The sequence below is a fragment of the Solanum lycopersicum genome, chromosome 10 (assembly GCF_036512215.1).
Source record: "Solanum lycopersicum chromosome 10, SLM_r2.1".
NCBI classification, from domain to species: Eukaryota; Viridiplantae; Streptophyta; class Magnoliopsida; order Solanales; family Solanaceae; genus Solanum; species Solanum lycopersicum.
In genome coordinates this window covers 59558043-59578739 of record NC_090809.1, presented here as the reverse complement: position 1 = coordinate 59578739, position 20697 = coordinate 59558043, and the positions used below count along the sequence as shown (strand labels likewise).

Below are 20697 nucleotides of genomic sequence, written 5' to 3'. Positions count from 1 at the left end.
CATTATTCCCTATTAGTTTTATAAATCCCCGAAATCCCTCATTTTCACGCATCAGATTAATGGACAACGTATCAAATTAATGTATATCGCGCATCAAATTAGTGTATCATGTATAAAATGTACATCAGATTAGTGTATCACGTATAAAATGTAATGTATCTTACTTAACGATTAATGTATCTCGCACATCAGATCAATGTATCAGCACTTATATTATTGTATCAGTTTGAGGGATTTCTATAATTATAATTTATAAGGGACAGATGGTAATATTACCTTAAAAAGTATGTGATTTATGTTCTTTTCGAGTAATTTTGTGGGAGTTACCATTTAAATTTTAGCCTCATTTCGAAAAAAATTCAAAACATAACTTGTTAATGGACCAACACTTGCTTAAGTAGCAAATTACGATGATCGTTAGGATTTGTTGGACAAAATCTCGAATCGTTAGAATTAAGGTGTTCATGATTTGGTTTAATATTGATACATATCGAATATCAAATCAAATTGATCTAGACCTAATATCAAATTAAGAATATTTAGCTTATACAAAATTATCATATCCTCGATGCATTCATATTCGAAGCATCTAATTCTAATTAACACATTGCATAGTTAAATATGTTTAACTTGATCTGAGTGTAGTTTAACATGACATTACATTTACACATTGCGTTACATATTAACATGATTGTTGTGAGTTGTGACACAAAACAAAAAAGAAAAAAAAAAAGAGATTAAATAATTGGAGCAGAAGGTCCAATGTGAAACGTTACGAGGACTTAGCAGCAAAAATCAAGAACAATTCATCATTTGTCTTGAAGCCATATTTAGACTGTGTTTGTTTGTTCCAAATTGTCCCAACTCCTAACACAGCCAAGATTTTAAAAGTAGACACTTTATTTACTCCGTCCATCTCAAAATAAGTGTTACGTTAACAGATATTACAACTAAACTATTCATAATTAATGTTTCATACAAATTAAACACTATTTAAAGGATAAAGAGTATGGTTTGCTTATATGGTTTATAGTTGTAGAGAATGTCACCACAACTTTTGATGGTGTACTAAATACTTTAATTAGAAGTCACTTTTAATGGAAAGCGCTTTACTTTCAAACTCTAAAGTAGAATTTTTCAACATAAATCTGAAATTAATCTATAAATAATATATTAAACAACAAATGACAAATAAAAACACCAATTTAAATTAATTGGATCAATAATGTTTAAATCAATTTTATGTCAAAAAAAGAGCTTGTAAAAAAAGTAAATGTAAGAAATATATTTAAAAATCATTTTTTTAATATGTTACATTATATTATAGGTTTCTCTATATCAATATTTAATTATAACAATCATGAAATATATCCCAACAAATGACATCTTTATAAAAGGATTTGACTGAAGATAAAATTACAACATTAGTCTTAGGCTTTCCTTATTTTATTTTAAACGGAAAAGAGTTTGATATATCCCTAAACATTGTCGATCATTTGAAGTTGATATGCCATTATTATGAAAGTGACTCATTTAATGGAAGTGAAAAAAATTAGTTTTAAATTTATATTTTTGACTAATTTTCTTAAAAGTTTTAGGGGTATATATAGTTCTTCTAGTAAAGTTCAAAGCATATCTTAATCTTTTTCATAAAATTATTTTTTGACCTCTTTTATTATAATTATTTAAGTTTTTATTCTTATTTTTTCTTTCATTCCTTAGTGTAAAGAAAAAATTTAAAACTATTTCTTTTGTGGCTATATTACAATTTAAAATTATTTTCTTTTACCTATATTGTAATTTAATTTTTATATTTGAAGAAAAAAATTTGGTCATCTATAATAAGTTCTACAAGAATATTAGTGAAACATAAATAAATTTGACCATCAAAATAATAAATCTAAATTAGTCACTGAAACAAAAAAAAAAGTCAAAATATATATATATATATATATATATATTTGAGGAGGATTAAATATACTCATACGGAATTATATCTTTTTCTAGAAAAAAGTTAAAAATTAAACTAATTTGAGGAAAAGGGTATATGTGAGTCATTTGTATATAAGTAGGGTATATATGAATCATTTGTATATAAGTACATCAGCTCTAAATAACAAAGTTGAACGATATATCATACCCTTTTCCCTATTTTAAATAGGGTTCACTTCTTTTCTCTTCAAGAGTTGTGTCTCTTGTAAGGACGGAGTTAAGAGTTTTAGCTATGAGTTCGATAGAACTCAATAAATTAAATTTTGAATTTATATTAAGCAATTTATTAAATATACATAAAAAATTTATTAAATCGTATTTGTTAAAATTTTAAATTTTAAATTTGTCTTCGCATTTTTTGAATATTCCATTTTTGCTCCCCACAGAGAGGAGAAATTTCTTTTGAATAATCAGAAGGAAAAATTGCACATGACTTGAATGTAAATTTGGAAGACAGTAAGTGAGAATACTAAGTCAAGGCAAATAGAAAACAATTTCAGACAGAAATAAAACCTACTTTAAAAAGTTATCAACAATTTTCTATTTTTAGAAAACAGAAAAAGAGGGCACATTCATTGACCCCATTGTAGATTTGGACTAAGATTAATGTTGTTGTTTGGAGAGAGAGAGGGTAGGAAGTAGTTTGTTGGAAATATTAATAAGGTGTATGTTGGTTTCTTGGTCCATCTAAGGCAAACGCGAAGATAAGATTTTAATTTTATAGGTTTTGAATTTTATAAATGATAATAATTGAGGATTAAATCTAATATACGTACATATCTAATGAATTTAATAATATATAGGAATAATTGTATATAATAGCAAACTAATAATCTAAAATAAATGAAGTAGTTACTGTTTGATTTAATTGTACCCCATAACAAACGTTTGCCAAAGTTTGTCAGTCGCCTCTCTCCCAAAACTCTCGCTCGCCACTCTCCCATTCTCGCTCACCACTCTCCCTCTGCTCGGCTCTCTCGCTTTGTACAATAGAAATGTATAAATTGTGTTTCTGTTTTGTATAAAGCGAGATAAAATTGTTTATACACATGCAAAAACATATATCTTCGTGCTATACACTTAAATATACAATTTACAAACATTTTACTTCGATTCAATTGTATACAAATGCAAATTTTATACGAATATTGCAGCGAAAAAGGCCAGCAAATTATACAATTGCGAATTATACAATCGCAGTGAAATACAATTTTCTCTCGCTTTATACAACAGAAGTGTATAAATTGTGTTTCTGTTTTTGTACAAAGCGAGAGAAAAACATATATCTTCTTCCTATATACTTAAAATTATACAATATACAAACATTTTAGTTTGATTCAATTGTATGCAAAACAAATTTTATACATATATTGCAGCGAAACAGACCAACGAATCATACAATCGCATCGAAATAGGTCAGCGAATCATACAATTATATATGTATAGTGAGGCTAGCGAATTATACAATTTAGGTCAGCGAATTATACAGTTGTATATGTATAGCGAATTTATACAATTATATGTTTGTTATGAAGCGCAATTATGCAAATTTTATTATAACATACAAATATAAAAATTTTATTTGCTATATGTAAAAGTTTTCCTAATATATACTCCTATATTATTTAAATAAAATTTACTAAATTCGATTAAACCTGTATACAGATTACTAGCTCCATCCCTTTATATAAGACCGACCCAAGTACATAGCAATTTACTTGGTCCATCTTGAAAAATATTTTTTCTAGAAAACAAGTGATATTTTCTTCTATTCAATACGTAAGAACCGGCTGATAATGGGAAAACTAGAAAAATTCATTCCAAATACACCTACATGTGACTAAAAGCTTTTCTCTTTCTCATCGTTAAAATTAAGGATTTATTTTATTTGTCCCAACTACTGCCGGACTTCTTTTTTTAATAACAATTTACTATAAGGATTAAGAATTTTTAAATTGACTTTTCATGTTTATTTTATAAGCTCTTTATAATATTATTTTGCTAGACAAATGATATTGTTATTGAGATGTTTGATGATAATTAAGATAAATATTCTTATAGTCCAAATGCCTTCTTTAATTTGATAAGATGTTCTAAAAATCTTATGTTATGAGGTGAAAGCAACCAAAAAATAAATATGGATTGGTTTTTATTATTTATTTGACTTTATTTATTAAGTTTATCTTCGAATTTTTTTAAATATATATTAGTTCTCCATGCCTTCAAGCAAGTTCCCAACCCCCTTCTTTAAAGTCTCAAGTCGTTTAGCATAACAGATTTTTGCCTTTTTATGGACAAAATATTAGAACATGGGAACTTGGAAATTTTCTATTAATGGAATTTGTTATTTAATTTTTTTATTTTTTTAAAATTTTATTTGTAAAATCTCGTTGATTATATTATTGTTGTGGTTATTTATTTTTCCCCACTCATCATGCATTTTAATTACTTGTTCACATTCACTATTTATGTAAGACAAATAATATATGATATGCATTTTGTACATAAACTTTTAACATTTTGATCATGATTCGTTGATATATATATTCTCACTATTCCGCATCACTTAATTATAATAATTTTACATAATTCATTTGATACAAATATCTTGTAGTGTAAGTATTTATTTTTAAAATATAATCAAATTAAAATTTTAAATTTGACAAATTTGACTTTCATTAACAAGAAAGACTCAAAAAGTCTAAGAAAAAGAAAATAAAATATACTGTTTTTAATTGGTTGACAAGAGGCTCAATGATGGATTGACAAATAAAAAAAATTAAATTAAATAAAAGGTAGCTTGTGACAGAAAGATTAGTGCAAACTAATGAGAAGAAAATATTTTGAATCAAATAATTGATCAGAGATACATTGTATCTAATTATGTTATTATACATTTAAAGTGTCAATTTTATTTATTTTATTATGCATAAGGAAGGGGATTATAAAAATGATAATAGTTTCCTCGTAAAAAAGTAACAATTTAGACCATCAATTAACTGAATTAATGCTTACATTTTCAAGCATATATTAAGTGTAGAACAAACGAATAATTCTAATTTTTAAAAAAAATATGACCATTATACTTATTATATTTTGAAAATAGCAATAAAAAATGATTTTGGAGAAAAAAGGATCAATGTGATAAAAAAAATAATTCTTATAGTGAAGTAATTATTTGGATGCGGGTTAGTATATTCGAGATTTTTGATAAATTAAAATAAATTAAGCTATTAATAGTGAATCAATAATCCATTTAAATTTTCATAAATTAAATTTATCGTATTTAAAAAGAGCTACGCATATGTACCACCTAATTTAAAATTGTTGCTATAGTCTAATCCTCTTTTAATTTCTTAAATTAATATTTGGTCAACGGTTGTATCTGTTGTCTTCAGAAATAAGATAATTTTGTTTTATTTCTATATTTTCCAATATTTTATAAATCTTTGTTAGGTTTTAAACTGACATAGGTAATATGCTATGTTGGTATTATTCACTTTATGGTAATTAATCTTCCTTCTGTTTTAAATAAATGAATTTGACATTTTTTTTATAGTTCAAAATAAATAAATATTTTAAAGCCCAAAGATGTATTTAATTTTTTTCCCCTTCAAAATTACCCTTCTCTCTTGAATGATTTCTTAAAACTACTGTTAGCTTTATGAAAAAAAAAAGAAAAGATAACACTGAAAAATTGCTTTTTAATTAATGTCGTTAAATTTCTTAACGGGTGTATCATAATTCACGCCTCAAAAATTTATTTATTTTGAAGGGAAAATATTTGTAATTCAGAAAATTGATAGCACATGATTCATAAGCTTCTTAAAATTCATTTTCTCAATTGAAATAGGAATAGAAAAAAAAGAAGAAAAAAATACAAAAAACAAGTCTAATAATTATTTAATTATTTTAATTAATTGGTCGTGACTTGGACTGTTCTTTTAATTGGCATTTATATGTGTGAGAAGACTGAATAATTATATTAATTATCTTTTAGCTATATTTTGTACGTCTCTTGGATAGTATATTCAATATTATAAAATAGTAATTGTTGTTAAATTAAAGGGAATGAAAGCAAGATTTGGTGACCTAAACTTCAAAGAGCAACATGCGTGAATTAATTCAAGAAAAAAAAAACTTATATAAATGAATTAGCATAGAGAACCTTCTATTTAGATAGCACGTACTATTTAGTATCCAATGAGTTTGACTACGAGGTATGAGGAGCGATATAGATAGATCAAAGAAATATTTTGAGGTAATTAGATAGGATATATTATATATAATATACTAGCCATTTATCGAAGATATAGCCTGGATATATACGAGGACATGAAGATAGAAATTCAAGATACGTAATCAAGTGTTACTATATATTGATCACATATTATGTTTTGTTCTTCCATTTAATTATTACTAGTAGTTTTATTTGATTCGATTATCGTATTCTGTTTAATTGTTATTGTTCTCTTCTTCATTATATTTCAACATGACTGTTTGCATTAATGTATCTACTTTTCACAATTGATTATATTATGTTGTATTTGCGCCAGATTTCTATCAAAAACGATATTGAAATAACAATAATGTTGCATATACATCATCCTTTTCATACCGCTTAACTAAATATTAACAAAGACAAGATAGAATATTTTATTCTCATTGTTCTTTGGGAAGCAATGGTTGACCATTTTATGGTTGGAAGGGTTTGACATAGCCAATTAGATGAAAGTGACTGAAAAATAAGTATTAGTTTGATTAATTAATACTCTCTTATAAAACAATGAGAAATATATATATATTCTTTTGTGTGCATATATACTCTCAAACCTTATTGACAATGATGTTCCAAATAAAAAATTAGGGTGGACTTAATTATATTATAAGAATAAATATTCTAATGACACATTTCCTTTTTTTTTTTTTGTATGTATAAGTAATAATTGCGAGTAAGTTCATCTCTAATTTTTTAAAATTAAATGTGTAAATATAAAAATCTACTCTGTTCAAGTTGTTAATCAAAATATTTTTATATTTTTTTTTACTGTAAATATTTTTATTTAAAAAATGTGGGGAAGCATGCCAATCTATGTCCCTCTCATTGTGTTTTAGTGAATTGTGACTAATTAATATATTGTTATTCCCACAATCTAAGTCAAAGTAATTTCACCTATATTGTGACTATCTAACGATCATCACATGTACAAGTGCTAACTCCATAATGTGATTAATTATTCATTTGTTGTATTAACTTTTCAAATTTAATGGAGTTTAAGAAATTAAAAAATTATATATTTTTGAAAATTTTGAAATATTCCAAATTATGACAAGATAAATATAAAGTGTCATAATATGCAAGAGTAAGCGTGATAAAAATAAGGAGCACATTAATATGTGCCTACATTCAAGGATAGTTTAATTCTCATATTTTAGTTAAATTATTGATTATCCCTTTTTATAAAAAAAATTATCATTTCGATTACCGTTAGCTTTGTTGAATCGTATTAGAGAGCCATAATTTTTGCATAGAGGGAACACTAGTATAGAACTACATAATTCGATATAATGAGAATATTTATACGTTTGGATATAAAAAAATTATAATTAAAGATGTTAGGATCTAGGATTTACTATAATGACAAAGGTATAGCTAATAATAAGGACTTCACAATTTTTATTTTTTATTTAATTAAGTCTATCAAACAAATGTCATGTTCGATCATGAAACCCCCCTCCTCCCCTCCCTCCCCCCACCAACAACCACCGCCATTTGTAATTTGTTCAAATGCTTACTATCATGCCAAACAAGTATTTGATAGCTAGCAAGCTCCACAACTTTATTTCTTAGCCAAATTAATTAAGTAATTAATATTATATTTAATCATGACTCTGATCGAGGTCATACCCAACCGGCCACATCACCTTAGTCTCACTATATATAGGCATAATATATGTTTGCATACACTCAGCGATTTTCACTAGATATAATCAAACACTTATTATTATGTTAAGGTTATAGCTAATAATAACGATATCGATACTCCACAATGTTATCTTTTGTAATTTATCAAGCTCATCATGAAGCAATTAAATTATTTTTTATTATGATTTTGACTCAAGCCATTTACGAATCATCAATCACAATAATCTAGTTATAGACATGATTTAACATAAGATAAAATAAAAAGTTTACAAAGTTTAACCGTAAAAGAGGTGGCTAGTACGAGTTGGTAGTTGCATGAAAATGTCAAAAGGTAATAATACCAAAGAAGAAGAGGTCATATATGTCATTTCACTACTAAGATGGTTGAACAAGGAAGCTCAAAAACGTCCATTTCCATATTAGAGATCACTCTAGATATCCTTCAAAATAAAATTTTCTTTTAAAAAAAATTCAAATAAAATCATCGTCTTCTTCTTCTCCTCCTCCTTCTTTTGCTTAAAAATAGATTTGTCTTTTTGCTTCGTTAGCATTCAATTCGCGTTTCCTTATCCTCTCTCCATCAAAAAAAGGAGGAAAAAAACATTTTATATCTCTCTATCTTTAGTACCGTACACCGACTGATGCTAGCTGTCTTACCTTTATTCTCTCTCTATAAAAAGCAAACACGGTACATAAAGCATCTTGCGCGCCTCTCTATATATACCACGAGAAAAGAGTAAACATAAGGAGTTTGCTTCTATCATCAATTATCAAAAAAGAAAATAATGGGTCTTCAAAGTCATGAAAATCAAATAACTTTTGGAAATCATGATCATCAGTTTCATCAACAACAACAACAAACTCAACATCAGCATCAACACCAACAACTATTATTTCAAAATAATTCTGATCAGCGAAGTAACGCTGATCAGATTTCTTTTGGAATGTTACATCAGTCATCTTCTGTCATACCTGAAAATTTCATGTAATTTGTTTTTGGTTTTCTAAATTCAAATTCGCGAAAAATAGTTTTTTTTAAAAAAAATTATTAATTATTAATATTTATGTGCAGAAATAAAGAGAGTAGCAGTACTGGAGGTTATGATTTAGGTGAACTAGATGATCAAGCACTTTTCCTTTACCTTGATGCTCAAGATCCTTCTTCTAATCATGATCAAATACGTACGTATATTTACTTTTTTATATTTTGAATTTTAATAGTGAATATTTTGTTTCCAAATAATTTTGATTCCATAAATTTGTTCTGAAGAGGATATTTTCTTTTTGAGATTGTTGTTTTTTTTACCAGATCCTCACATAACCATTTGAGAATTTAATTTTCCTTGAAACCGGAAAGGAAAATAAACTGCTTTTAGTTTTTCAGAAAAATTGAATTTTTTTTGTTTCGATTTCGAAAGTCAAATAATTTTTTTTTTAATTTTTTTTTTTTTATAATTGGCTCTAGAAATTGGAACTTTTAACACATAAATCTTCTGTTTCCTCTAGATTTTGAGGGTCAACTGAATTCTTATTTGTTATTTTTATAGTTAACTCTCAAAATTCAAAATTTTATCACATAAATTGAGATAGAATAAATTTTTTTCGAAAAAAAAAAGTAGATCTCTTTAACTTTTTGTCTATTAGTTGACAACTTTTTAAATTTTTTGGTTATAATTTTGCAGAAAATAATTCAGAGATGATGAGACCACCAACTCTCAACATTTTTCCATCACAACCCATGCATGTTGAGCCATCATCCACAAAGGTAAATTAAAAAAAAATGAGTTCGATACATAAAACATCTCGTCTTAGCGTAATCGGAGGAAAGGCTCAAAGTGTAATTTGATACGTGTATAAAGGAAGTATATATAATACTAAAAATAATGTTTCATTTTCTTGTCTTTAACTACTTTTTTTTCTAATTAATTAAGTTCTTAATGACTTGTTACTAATTAATTAATTTCTTTTTCTTTTTGGTAGGGAAATACTGGATTTGTTTCTAGTGGTTCTGAAAAATCATCTGAGCCATCCATAATGGAGTTATCAAAATCCAAAAATAATGTACTTTCTACTTCTTCTGGACCTGAACCTAAAATTCCTAAGGTATTACTGTTTACTTTTAACTAATTTCTAATGATTTTTATATGCTTTACGAATTTTCGTAGCCGGATTCGGAGTACGATGGTCAAATTACGATAGTTTAGATATTAATTTTTAAAATTAAATTTATATGTTTGAAAATCATATAAAAAGTATTATCAATGATAATAACGATAAAAACCACAAAATATTTAAGACACTCGGTGTCAATTTTTTTTTTTTGGATAACGGTATAGTGTCACATAAATTGAAACAAAATCAGGACTCGAGAATATTTCTTTTCCCGGGTACTTGTAAGGTTGCTTGTTCTTCAATTTTGCGCGATTATTTTTATTTAATTTCGCCTATAATTTTATTCAATTGGTTGGTCGCAGCGAGAGTGGAATAGGAAAGGTCAAAATTCAGGTTCAGAGCAAAATGCACCTAAAACAACAGATCATAAGGTAAGAGTTTTTGATTCTATTGTTCGATGTATAAAATATTTCGCATTTACACGAAATCAGGGGAAGTATCGTGCGTCAAAGAGTGTGACGTACTCTATCTGTCTGTCGTATTGCAAGTATTAGTGATTGCATTCATGGCTCGAACGGATGATTTTCTCATTTGAGAAAATAAATATAACTTTTTTTTTTTTTTGGTAATTAGGAATTTTTAGTTAATCGATTTTCCTTGCAGACATTGAGGAGACTTGCTCAGAATAGAGAGGCAGCTAGGAAAAGCAGAATTAGGAAAAAGGTAGTTAACTACATACTTTTCTTCCTTTAATTAATTATCATTGATTTTAAAATTAAAAAGAAAGAGCATCATAATTTTCTCTATTTTTGTTAATCTAGTTAGAGCCAAGTTCCATCAGAAACCAATCTCTCTGTCTTACATAAAATAAAGATAACGTTTGTATACTTTTTATCTTTTACAGTTCCTTGTGGAATCATATTGGATATGTTATCGTTGTTCCTTTAATTATTTTTCTATTGCAGGCTTATATTCAACAACTAGAGTCAAGTAGGATAAGGCTTGCCCAGCTAGAGCAAGAACTACAAAGAGCTAGATCTCAAGTAATTATAAAATTTCTCTTATATTATTCATATAATTAATTTTTGATTTTCTTCTATATTCACCAAAAAAATAAAAATATAATTTGTAGGGTTTTCATTTTGCGGGTACTCTTTTAGGAGGAGACCAAGGACTTCCTAATAACATTGCAAACATGACCTCAGGTACAATTTCAATCATTCGAATAACGAATCTATAATTTGAAGTTTATGAATTTTAAATTTTAACGTTTTTAAAAATAAAGAATGTTAAAAAGATAAATACACAGTGGACAAAGTTGTTGATACTATCAAAATAGTACTTTCTACTCTATCCCGATTTTATAATTATCTTTTATCTTTAATTTAATTCTGTATTATATATCCCCTACTAAAACTTAGACATTCTAATAGATCTTTAGTATTAAAAAAAAAAATCATCAAGGAGACTCTAATCTTCTCGATCATATTATTATTAATCTTTAATACTTATTTCTTTTTTTAAAAAAAAATATTTTTACTCACCGACCAGATATATCTTTTTCGTCTTACAAAACATAATCTCAATTAATATATATTGCTCATATTTGTTACTTTTATACTGCGAACATAATTAAGTAAAAGTATGCTCTAACGACTAATCATTAGGACTTCTAGTTTAAATGATCGCACATTTTAACATGATATCTGAATTTTCACGGTGTCATTTTTGCATGAATATTTGTAGAAGCTGCAGCGTTTGATATGGAGTACTCAAGGTGGCTAGAAGAACATCATCGTCTCATGTGTGAGCTTCGAAATGCAGTGACTGAACATTTTCCGGAGAACGATCTTCGAATTTACGTCGAAAATTGTGTCACACATTACGATGAAATGATGAATCTCAAGAGCATACTTTTAAAAACCGATGTCTTTCATCTTATTTCCGGCATGTGGAGAACTCCGGCGGAGCGTTGTTTCATTTGGATGGGAGATTTCCGCCCATCCGAGCTTATCAAGGTACGTGTATATGCACTATCAAATCACCTAAAAGATTATTACTAATATTTGTAATAAGTGAAATTAGTAACATGGAAAATAAAGTAGCTTGTTTCAACATGATAAACATGCATGGTAACATTAAAAAAATTGACATAATGCATATATGTTGCTTAAATCCTAATACTAAACCCTAATTTACCAAAGATATTAATATTACTCACTCTATTCCAATTAATGTAATGTTGTTTTATTCTATTCTAAAAAGAATGATGTTTTATTCCAATTAATGTAATTTTGTTTTATTCTATTCTTAAAAAGAATGATGTTTTTTTAATTAGTACACACAATTTAACTTTAAAATACGATCTATCTTTTAGTCCGAAATTATTCGTCAGATTTCTCCTTTTCGAAAGTCAATTTGCAACTTTTCTTATATTAACTTGATGAAAAGATATATTTTGAACACTAGTTAAAGGTCATATTATAATTTGACTCTCGAAAAATGAAACATGAACAACTAACATGAGACAAACAAAGTATTACTTTTATCTTTACTAGGATGATTTATATATTTATTTAGATGTCTATAACTTATTTTAGATCACAAATTTCAAACATGTTTTTTCTTTCATAAACTCCGTGCAAATACTCAAACATCGTCACATAAATTGGTTCTAATTTCTTCACTTTCTGTAATATGTATACTTATATTATGTCTAATTTTATGTGGTTTGTAATGATGCATGATTAATAGATAATCTTGAGTCAAATAGAGCCATTAACAGAACAACAATTTGTGGGAATATGTGGATTACAACAATCAACACAAGAAGCTGAGGAAGCTCTCTCACAAGGGCTGGAAAATCTGAATCAATCAGTTTCAGACACAATTGTCTCTGATGCATTATTGGCTAATTGCCCTCAAAACATGGCTAATTATATGGGACAAATGGCTATTGCCATCAACAAACTCTCCACTATTGAAGGCTTTGTTAGACAGGTACATATAAATTATAGTCCCTCATATACAACTATTTATAAACTCATATAGTCATTAATATACTCCCTTCGATCCAATTTATGTGACAATAATATTACAGTATAATTTCACAAGTGAAATCTAAGAGGACAGTGTGTATGTAGATCTTACCCTGACTTATGAAGATAGAAACGTTATTTTTGATAGATCCTCGACTCAAGTAAAATATATCATATCGGTGCGAAATCTAAAAATGAAAATTAATTTTTTTTTTTTAAGAAATTAAAATGTGTCTTATGTGACTATAAATCTCGTATTTCGAAAAGACTATCTATAGATATTCTTAATTAGGTGACCAGATGGTAAAATAACTTCTAGATTGACGTACACAGTATAAATGACTTTAATTTATTTTTTTTCATTTCTTGGATTTAACTTACCCTCTAACGCTTCGTTCGGTATTATTTGTCATGTTTCATTTATAAAGTCAAATTTTAAGAATTTTGATTAATATTTTAAGATGTATTTTTTCATCATATTGATATGTAAAAAAATGCAATTCATAATACTTACATATAATTTTTGAATATCTAGATTTTTTTTAAAAAATCGAATTGATGTAATTTAATTTAACTTTGAAAACTAGTCAATTTGACTTTCGAAAAGTGTAACATGACAAATAAAAATGGACGGAGGGAGTAGTATAAAGAAAATATATTCTTACTCTACTAGTATATACACTTTAACATGTTATAATGGGTAATCCACTTTAATTGACATACTTATTACTTTTTTTTTTTTAAAGAACGATTACACGATGTAGTTATCTTTTAAGTGATTTTAACCGTGTAAAAATTATAAAAGTAAAACTCTTAACACTATTTGTTTAATGTTAATATAGATCTCTTCAAATTAGCAGTTGAGATAGAGTCAAACTTAAGTGATTTTGATAGATTGGTAGGGCCAAGATAGAAGAAGTACTATATCTACTCTTGGTTTAGTTAGAAAACCTACTCCATCATGTATGACCTATTCTCACCAGCTCATTTTTCCATATATAGACTTCATTTAATCAGTGTGACCAATATTTACCTACAAGAAATGACCTTTGAACTCTTGTTCTTTGCAAACATATCATTTGTACAAATTTTGTCTAAAATTTAAGCCTTTCTGATTCGACCTGACTCAGTCACCTTAACTCTCTGTACTGTTCTATCTTTTTTCCTGCCCTCGCCTCTCACTTCATTTTGTTCTTCTTGTGTTCAATCAACCTATTCCTTTTCTACCTTGTCTTCAAGAGTAGAGTATATTTAAATGTCATTTTTGCATGAATTTCAGTAGAAAACAACACAAGAGTACAAATTTGTAGAACTAACACTTCCAAATATATGGAGTAGGGACCAAAAAATATGAGTTTTGGGCCCATACATTTGTATGAATGAAGTCATAGTCATAACTCATAAGCCTATTGAGTTCGATCGAACGTTATTACCTTTACAAATAGTATTTATGTTAAAAATTCATTAAATATCTACATATTAAATTAAGAATTTAGATATTAACGCTTGAAAAATTGAAATTATCTAATATTCAAAACCTATTAAACTAAAATTTTAACTTTACCTCTGAATCGTGGAACTCGAGTCATTTAGCCGTTTGCTCATGAATGTAGAGTAGTTATAATATGTACTGCTCTATAATATCAAAATTTTACAATTTTATAATTCCACTAGCTAATAGTAGTTGTCTTTTCACATCTTAAATTTGTAATAAAATCTACATTAAGTCAATAACTACCCTAGTATATATATATATTTTCACTGATTGCGATTTAGAATATTAATGAAATAAACATGATAAAAATCCTTCAAAGTCAAATTAACATGAATTGACTACTTCTTACTTAACTATCTATCAAAACTACTAGTTAAATGACTATTTTTTCAATTACAGGCGGATAATTTGAGACATCAGACTATTCATCGACTTCATCAAATTTTGACGAGCCGTCAAGCTGCAAGGTGTTTTTTGGCAATTGCTGAATATTTTCATAGGCTTAGAGCTCTCAGCTCTCTTTGGGTGGCTCGGCCTCGACATGAATAACTTAAAAACTTTTAATTAGCTAGCTAGCCACGTTAATTATAATTTCTATAGATAATTTCTATAGGTCCTTAATATATTTTCTCTAAAATCACTCTCCTTCTTTGTTATTTTTATATTTTCCTTAACCTTTTAGTTTATATAGATAGATGTGTAGATAAACAAAAGAAATTACTAGTGTAAAATTATGAAAGTAGAACTTAATGATCTCCTTTAATTTTAATTATGTCTTCTTTTTCTTCACATTGATTATTATTATATAGAGAGATCTAACAAACAAAAAAAATATTAAATTTTTGTTAAAGTTAAATCAGTGTGGATGAAGTGGAGGCTTGCATTCTGGGGTCTAGTATGATGAAAATGTATCGTACCATCTAAATTTAAAGGTATATAGAGGGGTGGTTAGATTAACTTTGTTGTATTAAGACAGAATATTATTGGTCAGTCAAAGACTCTCATGTTCACGTGGCGAAAGTGATGATTTTCAGATAGATGTGTGGGTATACTAGGAGCTATTGGAAATTTGAAACAAATTCGATTTCACGATAGAAACATTCAAATATTACTAGCAAGATTGGAGCTTTTCTATCTGGTGTTTGTGTTTTTTTGAAGTATGTTATATGCTGGAGTTTCTCTATTTTCTGTCATTTATGTTTCATGCTGGTGTGCTTGATCAAATCTTAATTGTGTTTTTTTTGAAATATTTGATACTCCTTTTTCAAGTTCAAATGAGGCCTGGAGCGAGAAAATCTGAATATTAATGTTTTTTGTGTGCTATAATTCATGGTTTTTTGGTGATACGAGGTTTTAGTGGGTATTTGGCCGAAAGTTTTTGTAGGCGTCTATCAAGACCTTCTTAATGGCGTGAGTTGGTCTGAAGGAAAAACTGTTAGGACCGAAAATAAGTAGGTGTAAATGCGGAAGCTAGCAAAGCAAACCTCGAAAGACCACGAGTAAGAAGACAACGACAAATTTACCAAAAAACACAAAGATTTAACGTGGTTCGGTCAATCGACCTACGTCCACAAAGGAGATGAGCAATCCACTATAAAAATGAGAGTACAAAATATAGAGGGAAACAACCTCAACCAATTCACTCGGAATACATGGGAGGTTCACACAAGTGATAACATATCAAGCTTGTGACCCATAAATTCTCCCCCTAACCAAAACTCTCAAAGTCCTTAAGACTATATTGTGAATGTTGATTAAGTTAGAAGGAACATGTCTCTATTTATAGAGTTCTAAACTTTTTCTTACCAAAAAAAAGATTAGTCTATCCAAAACCTTTTCCTAAAAGAAAAAACCTATTTATGGTAAGAAATTTAAGGCAAATAAAACCTAACAAAAACGTACGCATTTTCAAATTCAATTAAGACACTGAATAGAAAAATACGAATTTTATTGTTTTTCTAATGCTAAAATCCATGGATTTTTAGTGATAAAGGGATTCCAATGGATTTGGGCAAAATTTTTTGGAGGCGTCCGCTAAGAACTTATTAGTGGCGACTAGTATAAGTACATGGCGACCAAGTTTGCCACTAATACAAATTATTAGTGGCGACTGTTGAAGGTATTTCATGGCGACAATTTTGCCACTAAAACAGACTATTAATAAAAGGCATTTAAGATTGCCACTAAAACCTGCTATCAGTGGCGACAATAATAAGTATTGGCGGCGACGAGTGTTGCCACTAAGCATAAAACATACTATTAGTGGCGACTAAGAAGCCTTTAAAACAAACTATTAGTGGTGACAATTATAGGTATTTGTGGCAATTAAGTTTGCCATCAAAACTATGTGGCGACTATTATAGGTGTGACGGCGATTATTGTTGCCTCTAAAACACACTATTAGTGGCAACGTTCATATGTATTTGGCAACTAAGTTTGCCACTAAAACGTACAATTAGTGGCGACTTTTGTAGGTATTTCCAGCGACTAAGTTTGCCACGAAAACATTCTATTAGTTGCGACTTTATATATTGCGGCGATTAAGGTGCCACTAAAATATACTATTAGTGGCAACTGTTATAGCTTTTTGCAGGCGACAAAGTTTGCTACTAAAACATACTAATTAATGGCGACATTTATAGGTATTGCAGCGAGTAAGTCTGCTACTAAACACACTATTAGAGGCGACATTTATAGGTAACTGCAGCGACTAAGTTTGCTATTAAAAAAAACGTACTATTAGTGGCGACTACAAGTGTGTAGTCGAGAATTTGGTAATAAGTTAGGGAGGTATTTGTCTATTTTCTCTAAATTCTTAAAAAAAATTCAGAAACTATAGCATGAAGCATTGATTTGTACATTCCAGTAAAATACATTGTTATATACAAGTTAAATTCTTCTGACATGTGAGATTCTATCACTTTCACTTTGATCTTATACTAGAATTTTTCGAATATTTTGCAGTATGATGTACAAATGCAAAAGTAGGAACTAAACCACCACAAAACTACGTAGTTTTGTATCAAACCAAGGACATAAAAGTGACTCTGATGACAGAGGAGAAGGAAGGGTTACACAAGGCCCCAACGCAATAATAATTCCATGGTCAAGACAAACTAGGAACCGTACCTCATCAAAATACTCATATAGGAAGTTCAAAAAATTCTACGCACAAGACTAAGTCGAAAAACCATTACTATTCTGAAGGTAAGGGAAAGCTTAGCATGTCAATGTCATCAAAATGTTATACATACTGCAAAAATAAGTATGGACCGATTTACTGTTTTTTTAGTTTGAAAAAATAGAATATGGGAAGCGAAATGTTCATTCCTCCATGCGATTTTCCTCTGACTGCTTTTGCAAAACCTTGACCTTGGTAGGTAGTGTAAGTGATGGCTCTTTGAAGAGCACAGAAGGAGCTTTGACCATGTGAATGCTCTGCTCGAGCTCCTTTGTTGCTTCTCTCTGCTCCTTGGCTTTATTTCCTTTCATCCTGTATGATTTGCCAACTAATGTTAATAGCAAGAAAAGGAACATGATAAATTACAAAGTACCGGAAATTAGTGAAGCACAGTCTAAAGAACCTCTTTGCAATATGTCTCTCCTCCCTGTCAACTCTGATTTTATCAATTTTCTTGATGGCCTTCAAAGTGTTCTCAGTTACATTCCTGTCATATCTCTCTGGCCTATTACGCTTCCTCTCGAATTCAAATGTTGAGTCCTTAAAATGAAAATTAGCAGCAGGAAAGGAACTTTCAGTATCCAAAATAGAATAAAACAAAAAAGAAGAAAGAGCATTAGACCAAATTTAATCCAACGAACAGCAAATCACTGTTTACCTGAGTCATGTCCTTTCCATGCAGCCGTCTATATGCTTTAGTCCATTTAACTTTACGAGGATTCCTCTTCATCTTAAAGTTCTTGTGGCACTTAGACCTACAGAACCGAAAGATCTGCACAGACAAAAACACAGAAAGCTTTTCCTTTACTTGATGAACAGCCAAGAATTCAGAATAATTCATTTCCTTGTGAAGATTCAAACCCCCCAACCCACACCCTTTTCATGATGACCGCACGAAACTGGAAAGAAAAGAAAAAGGCAGAGATAAACATTGAGGAAAAGAAGACCTCAAAACTACAGCTTATCTGAATTGTTTCTCGATAACATGGTGTGCCGTCAAAAGACAACCAGAAAGATCATAAATCACCGACTTATCCACTTAAGGCTCAATTGCAATTGAGCATTAGGTGAAAGAGTTAAATTACCCTATTATTGCATGCGACTCATTAAGTAATTGACTAGCTATTTAGTTCGCTTTGAAATAAGTACACCACTTTACTCAAGGTTAGATAGCGTATTATCTAAATAAAAAATCGCTTAAATCCTTAATATAGGGGAGCTATGGAAAAGAATCACTGAAAGACCCATAGCAGGTTAGTTCTCAAAAGTGGAAGCTTACAAGTTGCAACTGACATTTCCTCTCTGTCAAATTGTCACTACTTACAAACGCAAATTGAAAGAGAAGAGGAAGAGAAATCAGAATCCCTTAAAACTTAAAGAAAAAAGGCATCAATATTATCAAAACTCAAGAGAACCTATGTGCACAGAGACTGAAAATCATGTAGTTCCACAATCCAAATGCAATGCTTACCGATTATGATTACAGTATATGCATTTAACTTTTCACAAGACATGTCTAACCCTTAGTTTTGCCTCTTTTCCTTCAATAATTCATTTATTCTACAAAAACTATTGCTTTGTCAAAAAAAATCTAAATCTATATGGTACTTATGTCTGGTCTATATGTGTTATGGACTAAACCAGCCAGTGCTAGGCCAGATGGAGAGAACCGTTGAAACTTGTATGAATCAGTTTCCCTCTAGTAATCAGGATTTCCCTTAATAATTTTACCACAAAGAAGATATTCAAATCTCAAGCTATGCTAACCAAGAGCTCACCCAGAGTAATAATATCACTTAAAACGGTTAGCTCAATCAGTGGATCATTTGAATAAAAAGGTTATTGTTAAACACTGCTCAAACAAGTGAGTATGAATAATAGCTAGATATTAACAAGTCGAACATTTACAGGATACTTATCTTGTAATATCATCACAGAAAACAATTGAGTCCAGCAAATTATGTACAGTACCATTTTCTTAAACCTAACTATGGCAATCATAGAAAATACACAAGTAATTGAAATCAAATTTAACTAACGCAAAGAAACAAAACAAGAAAGCTTAATACTCTACCTTTGCATCGTTTCGAACAAATTGAATACCATGGCCTGGATATACAGTTGAGGAACAAAACCAACATTTTTCCAATCTCATTGTGTCGTCCTGTTATATTGCCCTAATTCACTCTGTACCACAACAAAAGCAGTATTAGAAAAAAAAAACACTAACAAGGAAAAAATGAGATTCAATAAGCAACACAATAGAGTTCTACACCAAAGATCAAATTTTTATAGCAAAAAAACATCGACCTAATAAAATTTTCAGCTCAACTGTTGAGGAACTATTGGGAAACTGGAGGGGCAACAACAACAAAAAAATTAAGCAGGAGAAGTGTACGCAAAACAGAATTATGTCGGAACATACAGAAGGAAGATAAATACCGGTGGTGGCGGAACAGCTGCACGGCTGTTGGCGGCGGAGCAACTGGCGGAGCAACTGAAGCCAAGAAAGGCAGCATATATAGGGTTGAGGCCTGAGGGTTTAGAAATTTTATGAACAAATTACACTTTCAGTCCTATATTTCTTAACAATATCTATTTTAGTCCCTAATGATTTTTCTTTTCTTTTCGCAGTCAATTTATTTTAGACACCATTACAAAACCCTACTTTCTTCAAGTTTTTATAAAAGTAGGGCACACTAGAAAAACTGGATTGAAGAATTGATTTAAATGGAGTAAACTTTACGTTTAGCAGACATAAAACAATATGTTATGATTTGTATAATTGCTTCATAGCAAATATTAAATTGCTGGCAGCATCTCATTTGTATAAATCGCTAACAGCCTCTCATTTGTATAAATCGTTTGACAGTCACTCGCTTGTATAAATCGTCGGCAGACTCTCAATTCAATTTTATGTGTTTGTATATTTGTACACAATTTTAATTTGTAT

The 20697-nt window shown here is 29.1% G+C and overlaps 2 protein-coding genes across 4 annotated transcripts; one reads left to right on the top strand and one right to left on the bottom strand.

The window, feature by feature from the left end:
- Positions 1-8304: 8304 nt before the first annotated feature.
- On the top strand, positions 8305-15332 carry LOC101250172 (bZIP transcription factor TGA10-like). The gene is made up of 11 exons (XM_004249114.5): positions 8305-8903; positions 8991-9100; positions 9601-9683; positions 9899-10021; positions 10393-10461; positions 10694-10753; positions 10996-11073; positions 11163-11235; positions 11777-12048; positions 12785-13030; positions 14963-15332. The coding sequence occupies exons 1-11, from the start codon at positions 8704-8706 to the stop codon at positions 15110-15112; spliced, it is 1464 nt and encodes a 487-aa protein (XP_004249162.1). The 5' UTR covers positions 8305-8703; the 3' UTR covers positions 15113-15332.
- Positions 15333-17661: 2329 nt separating this feature from the next.
- LOC101249690 (ribosome biogenesis protein RLP24-like) lies at positions 17662-20234 on the bottom strand. Of its 3 annotated transcripts, none has more exon segments than NM_001307991.1 (5): positions 17662-18056; positions 18148-18284; positions 18403-18516; positions 19819-19931; positions 20170-20234. In NM_001307991.1, coding segments are annotated over 4 exon segments (501 nt in total). In that variant the 5' UTR covers positions 19900-19931; positions 20170-20234; the 3' UTR covers positions 17662-17887.
- Positions 20235-20697: the final 463 nt, after the last annotated feature.